A 24,839-nucleotide genomic window follows, 5' to 3' on the forward strand; every position below is an offset into this window, starting at 1 on the left:
ACCTAGTCGGCACCATCCCACACAGGTGTTTCCTTATGATGAGATGAGACCCTTTTGCGGTATGCTGTCTCAGCCGTGTCCAGGTGGCAGCCCAGTCGCCTTCCGTGTATCAGATCCTTGGCACTTGTACCATCTGGCCCCAGGCTCCTATTTTGCCCTCTCTCCACCCGGGATAATTTCCTAAAAGAATAGCTAGGTCTAAGCATATGTATGTCTTTGTGGAAAGTATTCCTGTTCCCTCCCCAAAGGTGGTAGTGTCAGCAGTGTATGATGTTTCCTGTTTCTCTTCCTCTCTCACTAATCATCCTCAAGTGTTCAGATCAGATCAGATCAGTCCCTCAGTTGTGTCCGACTCTCCGCGACCTCATGAATCGCAGCACGCCAGGCCTCCGTGTCTATCACCAGCTTCCGGAGTTCACTGAGACTCACGTCCATCGAGTCAGTGATGCCATCCAGCCATCCCATCCTCTGTCGTCCCCTTCTCCTCCTGCCCCCAATCCCTCCCAGCATCAGGGTCTTTTCCAGTGAATCAACTCTTGGCATGAGGTGGCCAAAGTACTGGAGTTCAGCTTTAGCATCATTCCTTCCAAAGAAATCCCAGGGCCGATCTCCTTCAGAATGGACTAGTTGGATCTCCTTGCAGTCCAAGGGACTCTCAAGAGTTCTCCAACACCACAGTTCAAAAGCATCAATTCTTCGGCTCTCAGCCTTCTTCATAGTCCAACTCTCACATCCATACGTGACCACAGGAAAAACCATAGCCTTGACTAGACGAACCTTTGTTGGCAAGGTAATGTCTCTGCTTTTGAATATGCTATCTAGTTTGATCATAACTTTCTTCCAAGGAGTAAGATTCTTTTAATTTCATGGCTGCAGTCACCATCTGCGGTGATGTTGGAGCCCAGAAAAATAAAGTCTGACACTGTTTCCCCATCTATTTCCCATGAAGTGGTGGGACCGGATGCCATGATCTTCGTTTTCTGAATGTTGAGCTTTAAGCCAACTTTTTCACTCTCCACTTTCACTTTCATCAAGAGGCTTTTTAGTTCCTCTTCACTTTCTGCCATAAGGGTGGTGTCATCTGCATATCTGAGGTTATTGATATTTCTCCCGGCAATCTTGATTCCAGTTTGTGTTTCTTCCAGTCCAGCGTTTCTCATGATGTACTCTGCATATAAGTTAAATAAGCAGGGTGACAATATGCAGCCGTGACATACTCCTTTTCCTATTTGGAACCAGTCTGGTGTTCCATGTCCAGTTCTAACTGATGCTTCCTGACCTGCATACAGATTTCTCAAGAGGCAGATCAGGTGGTCTGGTATTCCCATCTCTTTCAGAATTGTCCACAGTTTCTTGTGATCCACACAGTCAAAGGCTTTGGCATAGTCAATAAAGCAGAAATAGATGTTTTTCTGGAACTCTCTTGCTTTTTCCATGATCCAGCTGATGTTGGCAATTTGATCTCTGGTTCCTCTACTTTTTCTAAAACCAGCTTGAACATCAGGAAGTTCACAGTTCACGTACTGCTAAAGCCTGGCTTGGAGAATTTTGAGCATTACTTTACTAGCGTGTGAGATGAGTGCAATTATGCGGTAGTTTGAGCATTCTTTGGCATTGCGTTTCTTTGGGATTGGAATGAAAACTGCCCTTTTCCAGTCCTGTGGCCACTGCTGAGTTTTGCAAATTTGCTGGCATATTGAGTGCAGCACTTTCACAGCATCATCTTTCAGGATTTGGAATAGCTCAACTGGAATTCTATCACCTCCACTGGCTTTGTTCCCACATGTTTAATCTATCAGTATGCTATGGAATGGTACCTTATTTTTCATTTACAGTTAAAATGAGGCTTTGGAGAAGGCAATGGCACCCCACTCCAGTACTCTTGCCTGGAAAATCCCATGGATAGAGGAGCCTGGTAGGCTGCAGTCCATGGGGCCGCTGGGAGTCAGACGCAACTGAGCAACTTCCCTTTCACTTTTCACTTTCATGCATTGGAGAAGGAAATGGCAACCCACTCCAGTGTTCTTGCCTAGAGAATCCCAGGGACGGGGGAGCCTGGTGGGCTGCCATCTATGGGGTCGCACAGAGTCGGACACGACTGATGCAACTGCACACATGAGGCTTGGCTTCAGATGTCATGATTGGGCACTGGGTTTTGCGGGGGTTAGGGGAGTGGTGAGGTGGTGGTTTTCCTCTGGAGACTGAGAGGCGTGGTATATGCATCAGTTTTCTTTGCTGAAATGAAACGCCACTTTCTGGGCTTTTGTGGCGTTTGGAGCCGCTTTCCCCAAAGCTGGATGACTCCAGGCCGCTCTCTGTTTCATGTGTCTGCTGCTTAACTGATGGGCAGACAGGTGGGTGGGCAAGGTTCTAGACTCACTGTTAAAGGTAAGCTGGAGCGGGCCGTTCTACTGTTGGAGTGAAATTCACTTGTTGAACAAATAGGCTTTGCAGGTTCTTAGAGACTTTTATCGTGTACTTCTGTATTTAAAACTCTGCTGCAGGGGTTGACATTGGGAGTCAGTAATGACCATTTCATATCTATAGTAACAGCTGTGTCCACGTAAATGGCTGATTTCTGAAGTATTTTTGTTGTTGGGGGTGGGGGGTGGTGAAGACTAATTAATTAGCTATTATTATTTATTTTAAAAAATAAAATAGAGGTAGAAAAGGCAATTAATTCATAGTCTGGCGTTTTTGGAAACCTGGTGAAAGTTGTGGGCTTTCTTCACCAGAAGGTGTGTCTGTGCTTGCTGTCAGGCACCGACCCCTGCAGCCCCTCATCACCAACCTGCTGCCTAAGCACAGAGGCCAGCTCTCATGTGATACTTCAGGCGTTTAATTCTTAAGCACAGTCTTTAGCTTGTAAACATTCGTTGTAAACGTTTACTATGTGTTTTTTATACTGGGAAGATAATTTGTAACTTACTCCATAAAGAACTTACATTCCTAATAGGTTAGGTGCTCCTAGAAAATAAAAAGGACAGTGGTCAGAGAGAAGACAATCTTTTACTTGTTAAATAAACTTCAGGATGACTCCTCCCATCGGATGAAAGTGAAAGGAACAGCGCCGGTTGTTTGGTCTAATTGACCACACTAAGACTGATGTCAGAGAAGAGGCGAAACCCCGCTTGTGGAGAATGGTTCTAACACTGACACTGTTCTGTGTGGTTTCCTCTAACCTGCCGTTCATTGCAGGTGGTTTGTGAAACTGCTGAACATTGTGCCAAGTGCGTGGTGCTGTGTCTGTGAATCCTGTCTTAGTTTGTAACCAGTGTCAGTTGTTTATGCTGTTTGTAAAGATTGTCCTTTTGCAGGTATAAACATGCTCAGCTGTAGACTGCAGGAAGATTTTGCATGGTAGCTTCACTGTCACCGTGACCAGGGTTAGACCTTTCCCACCCTAGTTGCAGAGTTTTAATGGGCAGTCATAATGGCCTGTCAGTTTCAGGTGTACAGCTAAGGACAGAGATCTGTGTACACTGGGAAGTGGTCACCGCAGTAAGCCTTGTCATCATCTGTCACCATACAAGATTACCCAGAAAAGTGTGTGTGTGTGGTAATGACCTCTAAGATTTACTTAGCAACTTATAAGTATGTAGACTTTTCATTTTGAGTTAACCTCTTGAAGGACTTGAACATTCAGTTTAGAAACCTGTGCTGGGTAAGAGACGTTTATTGGTGATGGTCTTCTTGCATGTGTGTTATTTTTTGAACTAAATGGTAAAATTGAAGAAAAATGCTATTGAATTGAACACATTTATATAGTCAGGCAAGTTAAAACTTCCTCTTTTCTTCCAGATAAAGCTTCACCAAGAAGGTTGCCCAGGAAACGGGCACAGAAGAGATCAGTGGGATCTGATGAGTAAATGTTCCTTTGTGCAACAGTTCGGTCTTTACTTAATCCGCCCTAATGTTTTTCGGCCTGATGGGAATTAGTGCAGAGAAGCCATATCACCATAGAAGGCGGCTACTACTTATGTGTGGACTGAGCAATCAGAGTCTGTGGCGATCATGTTGCTGAAAATGCACTGCATTTATTTTTCTAAAGTAACAAATTTGGTTTTTTTTAAACCATTAAAATCTATGTGTGTGCGTGCGTGTGTATGTGAGCAGTTGGTCTTAGCAGAATCATTGCTGGCCTGCCTGAAGCAGCCTTTAGAATACTAAACGTGTGCATTGTCTCCTCTTGGGCATGTGCTGACATTTTCTCCCCACAACTCATCGCTTGCCCAGTATGATTGTAGAGGTCCTGCCTTGGACTGTTAACAGTTGTTTCTTGTTTAGAATAGCTCACATCCCAACTGCTGATACAGATGTGCGGGTTTTTGCTGTTTTACGGCTAGTATTCTAAAGGCGCAAGCAGGAGCAGCTGCTTTTAGCAGTAACGTTGTTGGGTATTTTGCTGCTGTTTACTATAATGCACACCTTCAGAAACCTTCCCCAGTGAGTTAGGCAATTTGGGGATCTCTAGCACCAAAATTGTGAAACATGAAAATTCTGGTTTTGATCCATAAAACCAACGTCACTGTCTTTTAAAAAAAAAAAGAAAATGGTACCTTTGTGGAGACTGAGTTGTTGTCCGTTGTTCTGTTTCTGACCCGAGAGATGCAGTGGAGTGGCTGAGACCACTCTGGTTTTGTTTTTCCCCTAAGAGATCGTTTTTCTCAACCGAAGTGTCTTGCTTAAGAAACGTTGCCTTGGTCTACAGACTAAGCAAAGTTCTAATAAGAGTTGGATAATTTTTAATGGTTAACCAGTTGTTTTCTGTCTAATCTTTGGGGTATTTTGGTTATTGATTTTTTTTTTAAAGTTAATCTGAAAAACTCCAAAATCTTAAGCACTTAGAATCTCAAAACCAAAATGAATTGGACTTCATAAAATTCCTCTTAGTCTCCCTTGTCCTTGACGGTAAATTAAGTTTGACATTGTCAGACTGGGTAAGCACCAGAGTAAAATAGTACAAACAAATAAGAGGCTTTTCCCCTCTGTCCTTAAGCCATATTCTTCTACATATATTTTGTAAGGAAATGGTAAATGAAGTTTTAGTAGCTGTTTTATTCCTGATCTGTCTTCATTATAATGAACTTAATCCCTCTTTATTATAATTCCCCCTACACCCATGCTCACACAAGAAAATAACAGAACAAAAATGAAAAATCTTTCCAAGTTGCTTAAGTATTTAAACATCTGAGCCAAAGCTGACGTCAAGGAAGCGAGTGACTGTATAGCTGTGAACCGCTTTGCAAGCGGGGCTGAGGTGTCAGATTAACTGCATTGGCTGTGCTGAGCTGTGACTTTCTGTGCCTGTGAAACAGTGTTTGAGTTTTTAATTGGGCTGTACGATCAATAGTTTACTTTGGAAAAGCTCTGTGAGCTCTAAGAAACTGCATGGGTTTTACTTTGATGTAATATAGGAGACCCTCCGCCTTCGGAAGGAATATATTTCAAAACATTTTTGTGAATGTCCCAGGTTTGTGAAATTACAGGGATATAATGAAGTGAGGTGTACTACAAAATTCAGTGACCTCTACGGAGCATTTTATTGAATTCCTGGTGATACTTAGGCAGCGGCAAAGCCAGGCCCGGTTACGGGTGCCGGGCCTCTGGCTCGTGAGTAACCTGCCTTATGTACTAGCCCTTCCACTTCTGAGGTCCAAATTAGCGCACGGAAACCATCTGTCATGTTTTATTTTCTTAGCATAGATTGAGAACACTTGAAAATTCTTAAATCCTCAGATGCCAGGGGTCTCTGTAGTGTCAGTGTTTAGCAGAAACTAACTCCATAATGAATGGAATTCAATTCCACACATGGTTTGTTCAAGCACACTTAATAAGTAGCCTGTTTTTTTAAATGTCTTTTTTAAATGTAAATATTTGGATGAAGCTTTTGTTTGTTTTGATACATTAATTTGCTGCACCAACCATGGTTTCAGAATTCACCTTTTGAACACCTTGGTTCCAGAGTCTGTAAAATGAACTGAGAGTCTTGTGTGTCGAGCCTGTCACTGGGACTTGTGAGAGTAACGTGTTGATAAAGCATGGATCTCACCTCACGTGTGCAGCTGCATCGCTTATTTCACGGTCTGACTACAGGGACTGGAGAGACTTCCTCTCCCGTGAACTCCGAGGTGGACGCCTGGGGATAGGAGAAATCAGAAGGGAAGGATCATTGATTGACTTTAGTTTTTAATTTTAAATAAGTGTCAGAAAATAGTCACTTTGATAGGAGAAAAAGGCACATTTAGATCTTAAAAAATTAAAACGCTCCTGCCCCAAAGGCATGCTCGCTTTCACAAGCCTGAAGCTGTGTTTCGGTTCTATGCGGAAGCGGGAGTGGGGTGACCCGGGAGCCCTTCTTTAAGGACTTGTGATGTTCTAGAGGAGCAGGCGTGGATAACCGTGACACGTGTGGCTCTCGCACAGCACATGTCTCGTGTGGATCGGTGATCCCCCTTCCCATGGCATGAGGGAAGACTAGTGCATTTAAGTAATGTGATTTTTCTTAACCAATGAACTTGGCAGTACACATCATTTCTACAGGATTTTGCTAACTTACACCCTTCCATTTAAAGACATTTCCAGATGTGAGGTAGTTTACCAGAGTTTTGGACAGCATCATTTGTAACTGTAAAACCATTAAATTCATTCTAATTTTGTTAAGTAAAGTCCTACTTTTCTTTGAACTAGTATCCCCAGCTTAGTGAAGAGCAGCCTGATGTATAAATGAGACCCTGGTTGTCTAGGGAGCGTTCTAGGTTCTCTAGTCAAGCTGATTGGTATTGGTAAGATCGTCATCCTTACAAGAGAGCAGGCAAAAGTAACAAAACTTGGAGACTGACTTGCCAGCATCTGAAATTTCTTCGGGATTCCTATGATTTTATCCTTTTACACAAAAGGCTGGACTTTAACAGTAGTTAATTACGTAATCTGAAGTTTTAGACTTTGGAATCATGTAGGAGTATGACTTCCCTGGTGGCTCAGCTGGTAAAGAATCTGCCTGCAATGTGGTAGACCTGGGTTCCATTCCGGGGTTGGGAAGATCCCCTGGAGAAGGGAAAGGCTACCCACTCCGGTATTCTGCCCTGGAGAATTCAATGGAGTGTGTAGTCCATGGGGTCACAGAGAGTTGGACACGACTGAGCGACTTCACTTTCACACAGGAATACGACTAGGGTTTAGGCTCCATTAAGGCGGCAGGGAAAGAACTTAGAAAACGTCAACCACATGCTGTGTTCTGCTGGGCCTTTCCGTTCATCTCCTAAACCCTCACAACAGTCTGCTGAAAGGTGACGCTGTTCCTTTTACGCACCAGGAAAAAACCAAACCTCCAGAGTTGAAGAAGTTCGCATGAGGTTACAGACTGCCTCTGGGGTTGGCCCGACTGACTCTACGACCTTCACATCCTTTTCCCTGCGCCGGGGTCAAGGCGGAAGCCATCAAACCAAGCACTGGGGCAGCTTACAAATACTGGGTTTTCTAGAATCTGGCAGCTAGCAAGTTCAGATAACCTCACGGTTATTTATTTCAAAATCATGGTGGTTAAAAACACTTCAGGATAGATGTTTGTTTTCAGGGATTGACAAGCTCATCTTGGTGTTGGAGGCGAGAGTGAAGATGCCCGTGCTCTCTGCCCAGGGCGGGGCACAGGGAGTCATGGGTCCCGTCCCCCCGTGCAGATGGGGTTCCCAGGAAAACCGAGCATCCCCTAGAGTCACGTAAAGGACGAGCCTTCCGGTTCATAGATCCCAGTGAAAGACGGCTTGACGGCCCTGTCTGCTGTCCCTCAGGCAGGTGTCTGTGATGGTCACCTTGTGGAGGGGTCTGCCCCTCCGCTGGCCTGCTGCCCCCAGCTTCTAGTTCACAGTCGTGTGGAAACCTAATGGGGTCTAAAGAAGACAAGGAAACGGGGCTAGCATTCCCTGGCCGTCTCCCAGAGAGAGGACTGGTCAGATGTTGTCCTGTGGATAAGCCAGTTCGCAGTTCCGCGAGGTGCCTCGGAGGGGTTGGGGTCGCTGTGGTGGGCCAGCCAGGGGGTCGGGACACAGGCGGCCCTGGCCAGGAGCCGGCGGTGACCGCGAGACGGCAGCTCGTCCCTCGAGGCCCAGCGGGTTTCCTAGACTGACACAGGCCTGTGTCCTTCAACGTTCAGTGGGTTTTTTCTCTTTAAAACTAGTTTAGGATCCCTTGGGTCTGCTTAGGTTCAAATCCCATCGCCCTCCTTGGTTGGGGGCCCTGGGCTCTGGCTTGGGGAGCCTGCCCCCTGTGCCCCCAGGGTTGTGGTGCTGAGGCCCCGCAGCAGGTGACCGGGTGCTGCCGCGTCGTGGGGACACGAGGCTGAGGAAAGGCGGTGCTCCGGGGTGGCCTGACGGTGCAGGTCTGGGGGGACAGAAGTTGAACGGTGTTCGTTCTTAACGAGAGCGGGAACGCCTTCAGCTGGACGCGTCGGGCGGCCAGCTCTGGCTTTAACCGTGAAGGGCCGCCCCGGGAGCTCTGGTCGTTGGCCCGGGTGGGTCCGCACCTGCGCGCCTTGCTGAGCACGAGCGCCCCGAGTGCCGTAGCCGCCCCAAAACGCTCCTGAAAGCCCCAGCGGAACGCCCTGCGGCCTCAGGCGCCCGCCTCAGCCCGTGTGTCGGGACCCTCGCCCCGCCTCGCGCCTCCGTACGCGCCCCCTTCACCGCCTGTCCCTCCTGTCCCTCCTCCAGACGCCCGTCAAGGCGCTTCCTCCACGGCCGGGAGTCAGGGTGCCCGGGACGCCGGCTGCGACTCCCGGGGACTCCTCGCCTCCCGGCGGGCCGTCCTCGGAGCCCCGAGCGCCGCACCCTGCTCTCGGAGCCACCGCGCGGCTGGGCTCCCGCTGCTGTGATATGAGGGCACGCTCCTCGCGGCGCTGGCTGCGGCCCGCGAGCGGAGGTGCGACCTGGCGAGGCCGAGGCCTGCCGTCCCTGCGCCGCGGGGCGAGGCGGCCCGGCCGGCGGGCTGGGGGCCTCTCCTGACGGGCGCCCAGGGGAGCCGGGTGGGCTGTGGCCAGGCCGGCGGCCTGCTGGGTGGACATGGCCGCCCCCCAGGGCGCCCCGCACGGAGACTTTCCGGCCTCAGCTCGCGTCAGCTGGTTCTGGCTCCAGGTCCCCTTCTTCGCTGGGCCGTCAGCTCGGCTTCCGCCTCAGAGACCTCTCCCGGGGTCTCAGCTCGCCCCTTGGCCGCGTGTGCGGTCCGTTCCTGGCCTTGACCCACGAGTCTGCCCCCTGGCCCTCAGGTCCCCTGCTGTTCTAACCGCCTGTGGCTCACCTTCGCAGAAACGTTTTCTCCTCACCCCATACCCCTCCATCAATCTCCCGATCTGACTTCTTGTCTTTCTTCAGTAACATGACGTGTTTATCCAGCGTCAGATCTCAGGCCCAAGGTCAGTGATTTGCCTTTAAAGTATTTAACACAGTCTTAATAATTCTACCTCTGCTGTGAATTAAATTGGGCTTGCCTAGTGACACCGTGGTAACGAATCCGCACGCCAGTGCAGGAGACACGAGAGACGCAGTTCCATCCCGGGGTCGGGAAGATCCCCTGCAGGAAGGCAGGGCAACCCGCTTCATCTGGAGAATCCCAGGGACAGAGAAGCCTGGTGGGCTACAGTCCATGGGGTCACAGAGAGTCGGACACAACTCAGCAGAGAGCACACATGAATTAAATTAGATCTCAGTTCTCTCCATTTCAAAATTGTAGAGATTTAAGGGCTTTTAAAGAAATCTGAATCCACTCAGTACAGGGGGAATGTCTCTGGTTCAGAACGCTTCTTTTTCCGTTTCCTGCTTCAGCTCAGGAGGACTCGGGTGTTCGCTGTGTTAGCCCCAGCAGGCCTGGGTGTTAGGCTGTTTATGACACTGTTCTTCTGCAGTGTGCATTTCATCGGTGACTGTGTCTGAGAATGTTACCCGGCCACCTTTCAGAACTGACTAGTTCATGAAACGTTTGAGTTAATTCCTGCTCCTTGAGCATCAGGAAGTCGAAGTTTTCCCAGCTTGGTAAACCCAAGAACACCATTTTTCCCTTGGTTATTTCCCTTAGCCCACTCTGCCCCCTGCACTGGTCTTATAGGCTGTCAAAACACATCCTTTTATTATTTGCATATCCCTAATTCAAGCTGATTGTGAAAGGATTTTCACGCAATACAAAATGATTGATAAAGTGCCAGTGAGTTTCACTGCTGGGCTTCAGGGTCTTTGAGAAGCACAAAGTGCGTCTAAAATATTGAGCAAAAGGAAAACTAGAATCTTGATCTTCACTTCCTTCTGGAATTTGTAAAAAGCTTCACATATTTTCAGCTTCTAAAACTTAGACCTTTCAAGTTACAGAGTCTCCCTTGAGACTGAAGATGGTTGAAGATGAGCTTTACACGTGCCGCGTGACTGTTTAAGTAAGGCCATAAGACACCTCCCCACACACACACACGTACACGTATTTGTGTATTAAGTTTTGGTTCCTAGATTAGAGACTGCTTACCCTGACTGTTCAAATGTTCTTAAGCAAGCCGAGATACATCTCTGGTTTCACCAAGTCACCAGAGTCAGTACTGACTCACTATCACTGAGTCAGTACCTAAAATTTCCTTCAGGATTTGTTGAATTAATGGTATTCTTCATAGAAAAAGTAACCTTGGATAAGAAGATGTGCATATTTAGGGGATTTAATCTTTGTAACTATGTAATATTTTCAGTCTTGTATGCTAAAAGGAATGAATTAAAAAAATATTAGGGCAGTAAGAACCAGCATTTTAATTTTTCCTCTACAGCACTTGAAATACTCAGTATTAAATAAATGTCAGGTTACGCCAAAGTCTGAAAAGAAATATGCAAAACGGCGAAAGCAGTTTCTGTGGCAGGGTGGTGGTGATTTTTTTCTTTTCGAAGTGTTTGTAATGTGCTTATATTTTATAATGGAAAAAATAAACATATGTGTTAAATTTACGTGAGCCCCCTATGATGAGTGTAAAAGTCCCAGTGGCTGCGGGCAGCTTCACTGTAGCCCATAAAGAAAGTTAGCCCATTTAAAACTTAGACGTTTTTGTCGTTTTTACACATTCAGAGAAAATTAAGGTAGATGGGTAGAAAATCCATAAAAGCATCTTTCCTTGGAAGGAACCCAGGCCTGCTTCTCAGCTGTTAATATACCACCTGCATGGCCGTCTGGGTGCGTGCCAGGCGCTATGCCAGACCCTCCAGTGCCCGCAGGCAGACCGGTGAGGGGACAGGGAGGCGGCTGGCACCCACGGGCGATGTGGTCCTCACTTGCTCCCCCCACTCCCTGCTCCCCCGCAGCCCCGGCAGTGACCGCCTCTGCCCAGGGCTCACCCTGCGCTGGGGTGCCCTGTTTGGGCCCACCCTTCCCTGACAGCTCGCTGCGTCCGAGGCGCGCCCCCATCCCGATCCCCGCATCGCCTCACAGTCCCCCTCTGGGTCGCCCTCATCCCCACTTGGGTCTGAAGCTGCCCGGTCCTTCCACCACCCGCCACCCCTTTTTGAATTGTAAGCTTCATGAATGACAGCAGGAATTCCCACTTAACCACGTCACCGAGTCTTGAAAATGGTACCTGGCCTATGGTTCAGTTCAGTTCAGTGGCTCAGTCGTGTCCGACTCTTTGCGACCCATGAATTGCAGCACGTCAGGCCTCCCTGTTCATCACCAACTCCCAGAGTTCGCTCAGACTCGGGTCCATCGAGTCAGTGATGCCATCCAGCCATCTCATCCTTTGTTGTCCCCTTCTCCTCCTGCCCCCAATCCTTCCCAGCATCAGAGTCTTTTCCAGTGAGTAGGGAGTGTACCAGTTAAATAACGTACTAAAAATCACCAGCTACCAAGTGGCAGAGTTGAGACTGGGGGACTTCCCTTTGTGGCCCAGTGGGTAAGAATCCACCTGTCGATGCAGGGGACATGAGTGCAGTCCCTGGTCCGGGAAGATCCCACACGCCGCAGAGAATTCAAGCCTGTGAGCCGCACCTGCTAAGCCTGTGCTCCGGAGCCCTGCTCGCTGCAACTAGAGAAAGCCTGCATGCGGCAGCCGAGACCCAGCAGGGCCAAAGATAGATACGTTTTTTTAAAAAACTGAGATGGACACAACACGTCTGTCCAGAACCTTCACAGAAGTGCTGGTCTCCCAGCCCCCAGTCCCTGAAAACCCAGGAGAAAACAGGTTGCCCTGCCGGCCCTGGGTTCACACAGGCCCTCATCCCGGCACATCTGCGCGTCCACCTGGGCCCTCCAGCCTCACGGGACGGACGGACGGACAGCTGTGGGATGAGGGTGCTAGGGGAGACGGGGCTACAGCTCCACTGCCAACACAGAGCCCCTGAAACGGCGAGAGTGCCAGGGAGCGGCTCACGGGAAATCCCATAGGTCAGCTCCAGATCGGAAGGGGGACCAGTGAGGGCGTCAAAACCGGGTCTTGTCCCGAAGCGTCAGTAGACTGGAAGCCTTAAACATTTTTGTTGTTGTTGTTAAATGTGTAATCTAAGCTTAGCAAAGTATGCCAGGTTGAGACCATGAAGCCATCAGAGGTGACAGGCTGACCCCCCTCCCCTGTTGCAAGACCACCACGAGGACAGAGAGCAAAGAAAACTCCGCAGCAGCACAAGCCCCCTTCAAGCAGTGTTTGAGGTCAGGAGACCCGCTGTGTCATGAAGGCTTTTTAAAAAGGGAGGAATTCCTTGCCTGCATCGGTCTTCTTGGTTTCATCAGCAGCAGTATTCCTCCTCTGCCAGAATCCTCCAAGGGAAGGGAAGCACTTTGAAGCCGGAGTTGCCCCCAGGCCCCTGGGAACACGGTTGCGCAGGGCGGTTCTGCTGCCCCCTGCTGCTCACGGGTGGTACAGCCTCCAGGTTCATTCCCATGGCTGCCCCGGGCATTCCGGCAAGACTCAGGGATTATCCCCGCCTAAAGCCTCCCAATGACAACCCACTTAAGTACTCTTGCCTGGAAAATCCCATGGACGGAGGAGCCTGGTAGGCTGCAGTCCATGGGGTCGCTAAGAGTCGGACACGACTGAGCGACTTCACTTTCACACATTGGAGAAGGAAATGGCAACCCATTCCAGTATTCTTGCCTGGAGAATCCCAGGGACAGAGGAGCCTAGTGGGCTGCTGTCTGTGGGGTCGCACAGAGTCGGATACGACTGGAGTGACTTAGCAGCAGCAGCAGCAGCAGCAGCAAAGCCTCCCTGGTGACTCAGCGGTAATCTGCCTGCCAGCGCAGGAGACGTGGGTCTGATCCCTGGGTCGGGAAGATCCCCCAGAGGAGGGCATGGCAACCCGCTCCAGTATTCCTGCCTGGGAAATCCCATGGACAGAGGAGTCTGGTGGGTTACAGTCCATGAGGTTTCGAAAGAGTCAGATATGACTTAGGGGCTGAACAACAACAAAAGCAAACCACCTACTCCAACCAGTACAGCCCACCGCCTGGGCATCCTGTGCTCCACGCCCACCCCAGGCATCAGACTTGCTTGTGCTAAGACATCAGTGAGGTTATTTGGATTGAGTTGAGTGATCACGTCAGCGGAAGGACGTGGTCACCTGGGGAGCTGACCAGACGTGGTACGTGGTCTCCTGAAGGTGTCTGGTCTCCCAGGACAAAGCTACTGCCCACTGCTGTTCCTCCATCACGTCCTCATATGTGTTAACTTCTGATGAACTTACCGAAGGCTGAGACAAGAGTATGATGCTCAACAGCCCTTGTTTGACTCAAGACGCACCCACTTAGTGGCTGAATAATGTCATACAAGTCACTTAATGGGTCTCAACCTGTTTCTTCCCTAAAATGGGGATCATCTTAACTACAGTTATTAGTTATTAATGTTCAGTGAGAATTTATAAAGCCCTCACTATATGCCGAGTGTTGAATTTTTAAAAAGATTTTGCACATACAAAGAAGCCGATCCCAGTGCTGGCCAAGGGTATGAGCTCATTTTCACTACTAGGAAGGTGTCTTTTCCTCGTTGCATAAGCAACATTTACCTGTCAGCCAACTGAAAACCATCAGCAGCAACTTAATTTTCCCTTAGAATTGTGAGATTCTGTTTAAAAGGTGTGATTTCTTTTTTCCTCCTGTATGTAAAAGAGCCTCGTACGCTATCAGAGCTGGGAAGAACCTGGAGAGTCATCAGGCCAGCTTCCTGCCCACCTGGCCAGGCGGCCCAGCCACCTTTGGACAGCGCAGCTAGTAGTCACTCCTTTCTTGAACCCAAACCCACTTTGCTGTGGTCTGTATCCTGGTCCTGCACTGCAGACCAGCTTAGGGAAGAACCCGCCTTCTCCCCCTTATAGCAGGCCTTCTTGTGTATGTGAAGACCTCTCCCCTGCCTTTGTCAGAAATCATCTTCTTGATTTGAATACAGGCTTGAATACAAAGTAATTATAACCACCTCCATCTAGTTTTTTCCCAGAGCAAATAGTGCCTTGATCATTGCCTGCTTGTGTGTCTGTTCAGTCCTGTCTGACTCTTTGCGACCCCATGGACTGTAGCCCGCCAGGCTCCTCCGTCCACCGGATTCTCCAGGCGAGAATACTGGGCTGGGTTGCCATTTCCTCCTCCAGGGGATCTTCCCGACCCAGGGGTGGACCTGCGTCTCTTGCTTCTCCTGCATTGGCAGGTGAGTCTTTACCGCTGAGCCACCTGGGAAGCCTTTACTACGATGGGAATTTGTCTGCTCACTTAAATCTTACATATTTTACTAATATTAAAGGGTCCAAAGTGATGGAGATAAAGGATGAAAACAGCTGTCATTTGTTCTCCCTCTAAAAACGCATCACTTCAACAAGTTCTTGTCTTAGGCAGCGTTGGCCATCTTCACTGCCCCTGAGATGGGGGAGGGGTGGCTGCAGGGGGGTTTGCCCAGGGTGCTGTCCCCAGAGCTGCTGAGTCGCACTGCGGGCCTGGGCCCAGGAATCTGCATTCTAACGGGCAGCACCAGTGCCCCCAGCGCCACGCTTTCCCCAGGAGAGTCGGTCCTGCCCGACGGTCCGCTGACCGCACCGCAGTGAGCCAGGCTGCCCCGCCCACCCTCCGGAAGCCCTTCAGCCGTGAGCAGTAGGCCGGCTCGGGCACCACAACGGTGGGCTCGGCCTGGAAGGGGGGCCGCCTTGCTCCCCTGCACAGCCCCTTCCATGTGCTGGAGGCCCCAGAGGCTGGAGGAGGAGGTGGCGGGGCCGTAACTGACCCCGGGCGGGCTTCCTCTGCCCCCGGGGCTCCTCAACATTTCCGAGTTGACTCCGGCTGCTCAGGGCCCCAGCCCTGTCCGAGGAGGCTCCAATGTCAGCGGTTAGAGCTGAGGGGTGTGGATCCATGGAGCCGGTTTTCCGGAGTCACCCAGCTAATGAGAGATGGGGCTGGGCGCTGCCACAGGCAGCCTGACTGCCCCCACTGCTTGGCCTCGGCCCTGGCTCTCTTCCCCTGACCTGGGGGTGTGAGGCCAGCCCGCCAGAGCCCCGACGTCCTGCAGGGCCTGCAGGTCACCCCGCTGCTCCTCAAGCCACCCCCTCCCTCGAGATGTCCTGTCTCGGCGCTGTCCCCCCCACAGGAAACTCCTTCAGATGGTCCCCGTCCACGTCACCTCCTAAGGGTCCCAAAACCCAGCCGTCCTCTGACCCCCAGACCTTCGTCCCAGGTGGCTCCCCCAGGTCAGTGAGCAGGGGACAAACGCGGCGCCCACATGGTGGCCATGCCTGTGATGCTGCTGCTGATCCACCCCCTGCCCCCACCACGAGCTGCCACCACGACCCCAAGGAGGAGACGGCCTCCCCCACGGCCTGCAGGACCCAGACCCAAAGCTCTCCTGTCGACTGCCGCAACCCCCGAACCTGAGCCCACACTGGCCCTGCTCCCACCTGGCCCCCCCGCCCCCCAGGCCTTGCCTGCCTGCCCGCCCCCGCTGGTCCAGCACCCAGCCTGGAAGCAGCCTTCAATTTTGACATCATTCGAGAAATTCTGCAAAGAAACTCCCTAACCCCTCCATCTTCACCCAGATCACTAACTGCTAACGTCCTGCCGGATGGACACGCATGAGCCACACACAGCCTCCCCTGACTGCTCAGGCCTCCCACCCTGAGAGCACCAGTGTGCATCTGAGGGGACCACGCACTCTAGGTGACCGAGTCGTGGTCGCCACCTGGCCAAGCACCTCCGGTGCTGGCTTGTCTGCCTGCTTGAGGGACAAGTCCAGGTTCCCGCGGTCCATGCACTCATCATGGGTCCACAGTCCCCTTGGGTCTGGACACTTCCTGGGCCTTTGGGGGACACTGGATCTGGACGCTTCCTGGGCCTCTGGGGTGGGGGGCACTATCTGGACGCTTTCTGGGCCTTTGGGAGGGACACTGGATCTGGACGCTTCCTGGGCCTTTGGGGGACACTGGATCTGGACGCTTCCTGGGCCTCTGGGTGGGACACTGGATCTGGACGCTTCCTGGGCCTCTGGGTGGGGGGCACTATCTGGATGCTTTCTGGGCCTTTGGGAGGGACACTGGATCTGGACGCTTCCTGGGCCTCTGGGTGGGACACTGGATCTGGACGCTTCCTGGGCCTTTGGGGGACACTGGATCTGGACGCTTCCTGGGCCTCTGGGTGGGGGGCACTATCTGGACGCTTTCTGGGCCTTTGGGAGGGACACTGGATCTGGACGCTTCCTGGGCCTCTGGGTGGGACACTGGATCTGGACGCTTCCTGGGCCTTTGGGGGACACTGGATCTGGACGCTTCCTGGGCCTCTGGGTGGGGGGCACTATCTGGATGCTTTCTGGGCCTTTGGGAGGGACACTGGATCTGGACGCTTCCTGGGCCTCTGGGTGGGACACTGGATCTGGACGCTTCCTGGGCCTTTGGGGGACACTGGATCTGGACGCTTCCTGGGCCTCTGGGGTGGGGGGCACTATCTGGACGCTTTCTGGGCCTTTGGGAGGGACACTGGATCTGGACGCTTCCTGGGCCTTTGGGGGACACTGGATCTGGACGCTTCCTGGGCCTCTGGGTGGGACACTGGATCTGGACGCTTCCTGGGCCTCTGGGTGGGGGGCACTATCTGGATGCTTTCTGGGCCTTTGGGAGGGACACTGGATCTGGACGCTTCCTGGGCCTCTGGGTGGGACACTGGATCTGGATGCTTCCTGGGCCTCTGGGTGGGACACTGGATCTGGACGCTTCCTGGGCCTCTGGGTGGGGGGCACTATCTGGACGCTTCCTGGGCCTCTGGGTGGGGGGCACTATCTGGATGCTTCCTGGGCCTCTGGGAGGGACATTGGATCTGGACGCTTCCTGGGCCTCTGGGTGGGACACTGGATCTGGATGCTTCCTGGGCCTCTGGGTGGGACACTGGATCTGGACGCTTCCTGGGCCTCTGGGTGGGGGGCACTATCTGGATGCTTCCTGGGCCTTTGGGAGGGACACTGGATCTGGATGCTTCCTGGGCCTCTGGGGAACACTGGTGCTTTGAGGGAGCGCAGGCTGGAGGCTCCGCGTGTCCCAGTCGGGGCTTGTCTGTGACTAGACTCAGGCCTAGAGCCACACAGGCCCTGGGCCCCTGCCTGGCCCAGAGGCCCCGCCGCCCGCGTGGCAGCGGTGGGGTGGTAGGGCGTGTTGGTCTCCTGCTCGAAGGAGGCTTTCTCAGGACCCCCGCCCCTGGGCACCTAGGGTCAGGTCAGGGGCCAGACCCCATCAAGGCCTGGGCACAGACCCGATGAGACCCAGGCCGCCGGCCCACTGCAGGCTCCGGGGGCCGGGCCTCTGGCAGAGCAGGGGCTTGATCGATATTTGCTTAGTAAGTGAAAGGATGAGAGAGACTGTTCAGGAGCTGATTCTGTACCAAAGCAAACGCTCCGCATGGCCCAGACGCGCCTGGGCGGCTTTCGCTTTATGCACGGCGCATGGCTACGCTTGCGGGGCTCTTAGGCCCGATTCTCACTGAGAGCACGGAAGCCTCAGTCCCAGTAAAGGTTCCTTCCGGGATCCACAGAGTAGACTAATTCTAGAAGCTGAACCCGGGTCCAGGATTTCTCCGTTTGATTCCTTGTGGGAGGCGGGGTGGGAGGGAAGGGGTTTCTCCGGGTCTTGGGTCCTGAGACTGGAGCCCAAAGAGGAGCCCTCGGGCCAGTCCTCGGGCCGGGCCGGCCGCCCGGGCTGACCGTCTCCCTCTGTCGTTCCAGACGCAGGCGGAGGGAGACGCACTGAGGCCCCGAGGCCGCTGCACGGCGCCGCAGGAAGACCCGCTCCCGGAGGCCCGGCCCGGCCGCGAGCCCCGCGCGGGACCCTCCGCGCAGCCCCGCGGCGCTGGCCGGCGGCCGGGCCGGGAGGTGCCTGGACCGCCGCTGGGAGGGGTCTGGGTGGCCGGCTCCCCTCCGCCCCCGGAGGACGGGCCTCGGGCCCGACGGTGAGGCCTCGGGAGCCCGGGGCCCCCGCCCGGTGCTCCGTCCGCCTGCGCGTCCCCGTCACGAGCACTGAGCCCGGGAGTGACGGGGGGCCGCAGACCCCTCGGCCGCGCCTGGCGGCCCTTCGGGGCCCAGCGCAGGGAGGGCGTGGGGCTGCCCCGTGGTGCCTGTGGGAGCGGGGACTTCCCCCGGCGAGGCTGCGACGTGCGGGCCTCACCCCGCGCTCTGATTATGCTAATGTGACTGACCTGAACCGCACTGAATCGAATTGGGTGGAAATAAATGGAATTCAAAGGCTACCAACATGTCTGCCTCTTTCACTAAGGGCCAGGCCCGGGGGTGAGGACCGTCCTTGTCTCCGCACCAGCCAGGCCGAAACCGCGCTGCTGCGGCAGGGGAGAGACAGGGGCCAGCACGGACGGGAGGGGACGGAGGACATCACGGACGGGAGGGGACGGAGGAGAGGGACAGGGGCCACCATGGACGGGAGGGGACGGAGCGGGAGCAGCAGAGACGGCAATGGAGCAGGTCCGGCTGGCGGAGGACGCGGACGCACGCAGACACGTTCGTGCTGACGAGAGCATCTCGGGCGTGGCCCGTAGACCCCACATGTGGAATCACCTGGAAGGTCCCCCAGGCCGACAGCAGAGTCTCAGGGAGCTGGCCCAGGAATCTGCATTTTCAAACAACTTCTACAAGTGGATTCGAAGTTTGAGACTCACTGAGGGGAGGGGGGGTGGGCCGCGGGGTGTCAGTCATTCCCCTTCCTATGGGGGCCTTCCCCAGGGGCTGCTGCCCGCGCCCCGGGACCCCAGGCGTTCGGCCTGCTGCCCCGCGCCCTGGGACCCCCGGGCGCTCCCCGTGCTGACCACACCCCGGGAATCCGGGTATTCGCTCTGCTGACACGCTTCCAGCGCCTGATGGCAATGGGACGGTCGCGACACTTGGGGCACTCAGGTCTGACCAGGCACGCCTTCCTTCTCTCTACGCCCATCCTGGACTCCAGGGCCAGAAGTGGGATGCCTCACACAATCAAGAAATGCCCAGCACGCCGGGATCTGGAGGTGGGTGCCTGAGCCACACTGCCATGGGTCCTGGCCCAGCGGCTGGAGGCCTGAGGTCGAGGCGTCGGTGGGCCGGTTCCTCCTGAGGCTGCCCTCCTCCCCGGGCGTCTTTTCCCGGAGTCCTCATGCGGTCTGTGCACACACATTCCTGGTGTCTGGGGCCAGATATCCTCTTCTTGTAAAAGACCAGTCAAATTGGATCAGGGCCGCCCTGTGGTGTGCTGAATCGCTCAGTCGTGTCCGACTCTTTGCCACCCCATGGACTGTAGCCCGCCCGGCTCCGCTGTCCTTGGAATTCTCCAGGCTAGAATACTGGCGTGGGTTGCCATTCCCTCCTCCAGGGGATCTTCTCTACCCAGGGATCGAACCCGGGTCTCCCTCATTGCAGGCGGTTTCTTTATCATCTGAGCCACTAGAATAGGGAGTGGCTGAATTCCCCACCCAGGAATCGAACCAGGGTCTTCTGGATTGCAGGCAGATTCTTTACCAGCTGAGCTATCAGGGAAGTCCCAGGCTCCTTTTAACTTAATCACCCTCCATATATAGCCACACCTGAGGTGCTGAGGGTACAGCTGAGGGCGTAATTGAACACATAAATGGGGGGCTCCCACAGTTCAGCCCACAACAGGTGGTGTTTCCTTTGCTATAATCTTGAACATGCACGTGGAGAAGCGCTTTGATCACCTAAGTGCTGTCTCTCAAGTTTAAGCTGCCCTTCCTCCCTCTTGTCCAGTTCATCTTATCTTTAGATCAACATGTGACACGTGCGGCCTCCGAACTGTGGACGTTTTTAGGATTCTCCACGGCTTCTTGCTGAGCCTCTGTCTCTCGTATCAACAGAAAGTTGAACTGCGGCCCAGAACGTCCCAGTGGCAGTGTATGACCCAGCAACGCTGGGACACGTTAGCGACCCAGGCCCGTCATCAGCCAACATTCCTCATACACGTGCCGAGCATCCAAATTTCCCACCTCCCACAGTCGGTACCTTGTGGCCGTCGAGGAACCCAGGTCCCTCCTGCCTCCGGTAGGAACCACTGCCGGGGTCGCTGCACGAGGGACGGACATGACAGCAACATCTCCAGCTGAGCTGCCGCCTCCCTGACTCAGGGTCCCCACTACCTTCCAGAAAACCACAGATTCCGGGGACTCCCCTGGTGGCTCAGTGGCTGAGACACTGTACTCCCAACGTGGGGGACCCGGGTTCAATCCCTGGTCAGGGAGACTGATCCCGCATGTTGCGTCCAAGACCCAGTGCAGCCAATGAGTACATTTTTCTTCTTTTTATTTTTAAAGAAGCTTCCCTGGCGGCACAGGAGTTAAGAATCCGCCTGCCAGTGCAGGGGACCTGAGCTCAGTCCCTGGTCCGGGAAGATCTCACGTGCCTCAGGGCAACTAGGTCCGTGGGCCACAACTACCGAAGCCCCGGCTCCACCACAGTGCAAAGCCCGCACGTCCCCATCTAGAGGGTGTTCCCTCATCACCGCGTCTAGACAAAGTCCACGCGCAGCAGCGAAGACCCAGCACGGCCAAAATACATACAGAAACCACACTGCTACGGAGTTCTAAGCCTACTTCAAAAAGTATTCTGAAATGAATAGATGTTGATTTTGCATAACATGTAAAAGCACTTAGCTTGGTCACATCGGGGAGCCTATAATCGAAAGTAAAACAGGCTTTTTTATCTCAGCTCCATGTGACGACGGCTGACATTGTCCCAGGCGCCCCTGAAAGGGCCTCCCTGTCCCCGCAGATCCCTGGAACAGAAGCTGACGGTCTACCTCTGTCAAGGCCTCAGTTCCCCAGGAGACCCGGGGACTGTTGTTTGAAGCGGCTTCTATGTATTTGAAACTCCACACCTACCTGCTGTCCTGGGAGATGGGTATTTTATATGCACTTTGGAGATTAAAGACGCCAAGTCCAGAGGCGCGGGATCTCAGGCAACGGTCAGGGTGGGAGGTGAACCCCAGGCTGCCCGGCTCCGCGTTACCCACAGGGTACCTGCAGCTGGGCGGGCCCAGCCTTCTGCACGACGGGGAGCTCCAGGGAGCACTCACACCTTCAGCACCTGCACAGCCCCACCCCAGAGACCGAGTAACTGCCTGGGACCCTCACCGGGCTTCCCTGGTGGCTCAGCTGCAATTCAAGAATCCACCTGCAATGTGGGAGGCCTGAGTTCGATCCCTGGGTTGGGAAGATCCCTTGGAGAAGGGAAAGGCTACCCACTCCAGTGTTCTGGCCTGGCGAATTCCATGGACTGTATAGTCCATGGGGTCGCAAAGAGTCGGACACGACTGAGCGGCTTTCACTTTCACTTAGAATCAATCTGGAAGCAGTCTCTCCCTTCCCTTTCCCCTCACTGGACCTGAGCAGACCTGAGCCGTCCCCAGGTGACTGTAATGAAGCCCTGTCTGCGGCCAAGGGCAGCACCTGGGAAGGGCAGAGCCAAAAACCCAAGCCCTTCACCCCAAGCGTGGGTGGAGCCATTCACTGACAATGCACATGTCCACCTGGCCTGGGCAGAAACCCTAGCGCTGGCACCGGCCGGCTGGAGGGACGAGGCCCAGAACTGTATACCAGCCACTGCCTGGACCACACAGCCCGCAGGGTCACCCCCGGGGCTTTGCCTCTACCTGTGAAAACACGCTGAGCGGCTGCGGACTGTGGGCACTGGGCTAGGTTCTGGAGGGGACACAGCACTGAGTGGCTGCCCCCCTTGTCCTCCAGCCCAGGAGACACTGCTCAGCTAAAAAAAAAAAATGTGGGGCAGGGGAGGCCAAATATATTCCACTAAATGACCAGAACGTGGTTCAGCTGATGCTGGGAAAGACCGAGGGTAGGAGAAGGGGGCGACGGAGGATGATATGGTTGGTGGCACCACTGATTCAACGGACAGGACTTTGAGCAAACTCCGGGAGACAGTGAAGGACAGGGAAGCCTGGGGTGCTGCTGTCCATTAGGTCGCCGAGAGTCAGACATGGCTTAGAGACTGAGCAACACAGTGGTAGAGAACCCGCCTGCCAATGCAGGACGCTGAAGTTCCATCCCTGGGTTGGGCAGATCCCCGGAGGAGGAAATGGCAACCCCCTCCAGTATTCTTGCCTGGAGAATCCCACGGACAGAGGAGCCTGGCGGGCTACAGTCCATGGGGACACAAAGAGTCAGACACGACTGAGTGAATCACACACACACAAAGAACCAAGCAAGCACCCAGCTGGGGGTGCTGGGCAGGGAGAACCTGGGGAAGCCCCCTGGGCTGTGTGTGCCCAGGTGACCGTGGGCACGGCGGGGAGGAGACAGGTGTTTGCCATTGAGAGCTGGCTGACCGTGAGCCATGCCTGAAACACACACGGGGTTGACGAGGGCTTCCTGCTGCTACCGGCCGCTGTGCAGACAGAGGGCGTGTGGGTTCTCTGCCCGAGGGGAGCCCTGAAAAGCTGCTTGGAAGCCCCCTCTTTTTTCTATCTTGGTCCCCATCCCCAGCCTCTGATCTCATTCACCCCCAGAACTTCCCTCCTCCAGGACTCAAACGCAGCTGCAGCGTTCACTGTCCCCTGAGCCCAGGCATCCCACCAGGACGCCCGCAAATGCCCCTCCTCCTGGGGACAGCCACCCCCACCTGCCCTCCTCTGAGCCACCTTCCCAGTCACTTCTGGGTCCCTGGAGAAGGAGCAGCTGGGGGTGAGCCGGGGAGCAGAGCCGGAGAAGGCGACCCTGAAACCATGCCGGGGCATGGACGCTCAGAGCCGCCTGCCACAGGAGCTGGCCCGCGCCGGGTTCTATCCCTTGCCGTCATGGGCTCCTCGAGCAAGAGGACCCACGGCTTCTGGGCCCAGCGGCCAGCTCCTGGCTGCTCCCTGGCGGCCCTGGTGAGAGCCCCCCTACCCCCCACCCCGTGCCTCTCTGCACCCGGGACCCCCCCCACCTCCTCACCTGGGCCGGGACGACTTCACGACTTCAGCCCTTTCCTCCACAGGCCTCCGGCTCCGCTCCGCCCTGCACTCCGCCCGGGATGTTTCCAGAACCAGCTGTGCTCCAACTGCCTTCCTTGACCCCACTTGCCACCAGGGCTGCGCTCTGGACTCTCAACGCTAATCCCGGGCCCTCCAAAGGCCACTGGCTGCGGCCTCCCCCCTCATCTCCCGGGCGCCCACCGGGGGTCACCGAGCCCACCACGTGCCTCCCAGGCCCGCCCACCACGCCCCCTGACCCCTGACCCGCCCTCCTCCAGGTGATGCTCATCCCGGCTCCCAGCCCCTTTGAAATCATTGTGGAATCCTGTGAAACTCGCCTCCAAGAAGCCAGTCTCCAGGCTTTTCTTGCTCCCCCAGTTAAACAAAAACACACACACACACTGCAGTTGGGGTGACGACTAGGTAGCACTGGGTGCTGGGGGGAGGTGTGCTGCTGGGTGCGTGGACATCTCAGCCCTCGGCCGGCAGAGAGGGAGCCCTCGTGTGAACCGCGATCTGGGGGACAGGCACGAGCAGGGGCGGTGGTTGCAACAGAGGCCCCTCCTGCGGTGGGGGCGTGAGGATGGGGGTGGGTGGAGGGTAAAATCGCAGCCCCTTCCTCTCACTTTCGCTGTGAACCTAAAGCTATTATTTTTTAAAAAAGCAAAATGAGTCTTAAAAATTCACCCCCAGGGCTTCAGCTCACCCCGGACTCAAACGCAGCCGCAGCGCTCACTGTCCCCTGAGTTGGAGACATCCCCACCGGGATGCCTGCAAACTCCCCTCCTCCAGGTGACAGCCACCCCAGCCCCGAGTCCTCCTCTAGGGACTTTTGAGTCACTTCTGGGTCCCCCAGAGAAGGAGCAGCGTGGGGGTTGGGGCCTGAGCCCTGAACAGGAGGGGAAAAAAGCAAAAACATAACAGGAAAAACTGGGCTGGGTCAGTTCAGTGTCAATAAAAATGAGGAGGTGTTTCCCCTTTCGTGTTCACCCCTCGCCCCTGCCCACCTGGCCCCCACCCCACTGCCCACCTCTTCTCTGAGGCTGGCAGGTCCCCTGACCCTTTGCTCAGGGTCACAACGTGGGCACCTCTCAGCCCCACCTTCCTCAGCAGGATCCAAACCCTGGAGAGTCAGCGCTTAACTTGGGCGGGGGGTTGGGGGGAGCTGGGGTGGGGGCACTGGGCCCTGGTGCTGATGAGCGGGGAGGGAAAACAGCTGGGAATCATCTGGAAGGTTCTAGAAGGGTGCAGGCCAGGCAGGCCAGTGTTCTGCTGGCTGGTATAGCCCCGAGGCCCACCGAACCCAGGGGACGGTGCACAGGCCGTCCAGGGCAGACCCCAGATGTCACAGTGGCCTGGGCTGGCCAGGGCCATGGAGGTCAGGGCAGACTTGGCATCTGGTCCTGACTGTGAAGCCAGCCCCCAGCC

General features: G+C 54.5%; 1 protein-coding gene and 1 long non-coding RNA gene across 3 annotated transcripts in view; one reads left to right on the plus strand and one right to left on the minus strand.

Moving 5' to 3' along the window:
* SSR1 (signal sequence receptor subunit 1) overlaps positions 1-18,990 on the plus strand; it is a 31,095-nt gene extending 12,105 nt beyond the window's left edge. Inside the window, exon 8 of one of the 2 annotated variants that reach the window (XM_086370358.1) lies at positions 18,176-18,990. In XM_086370358.1, coding sequence (XP_086226484.1) covers positions 18,176-18,972 — 797 coding nt within the window. In that variant the 3' untranslated portion in view covers positions 18,973-18,990. Of the gene's footprint in view, positions 1-3,801; positions 6,057-18,175 lie in introns of those variants that run through there. The other variant, XM_086370359.1, reaches the window with a different exon arrangement.
* On the minus strand, positions 7,736-23,531 carry LOC147347799 (uncharacterized). The gene is made up of 2 exons (XR_015152571.1): positions 23,392-23,531; positions 7,736-7,889 (listed from the first exon to the last, which is right to left on the minus strand). It is a non-coding gene; the product is annotated as an uncharacterized LOC147347799 (long non-coding RNA).
* Positions 23,532-24,839: the final 1,308 nt, after the last annotated feature.

Source organism: Bos grunniens, chromosome 23 (assembly GCF_055505025.1).
Source record: "Bos grunniens cultivar Pamir isolate PY7600 chromosome 23, Bosgru_T2T1.0, whole genome shotgun sequence".
In the NCBI taxonomy this organism is placed as follows: Eukaryota; Metazoa; Chordata; class Mammalia; order Artiodactyla; family Bovidae; genus Bos; species Bos grunniens.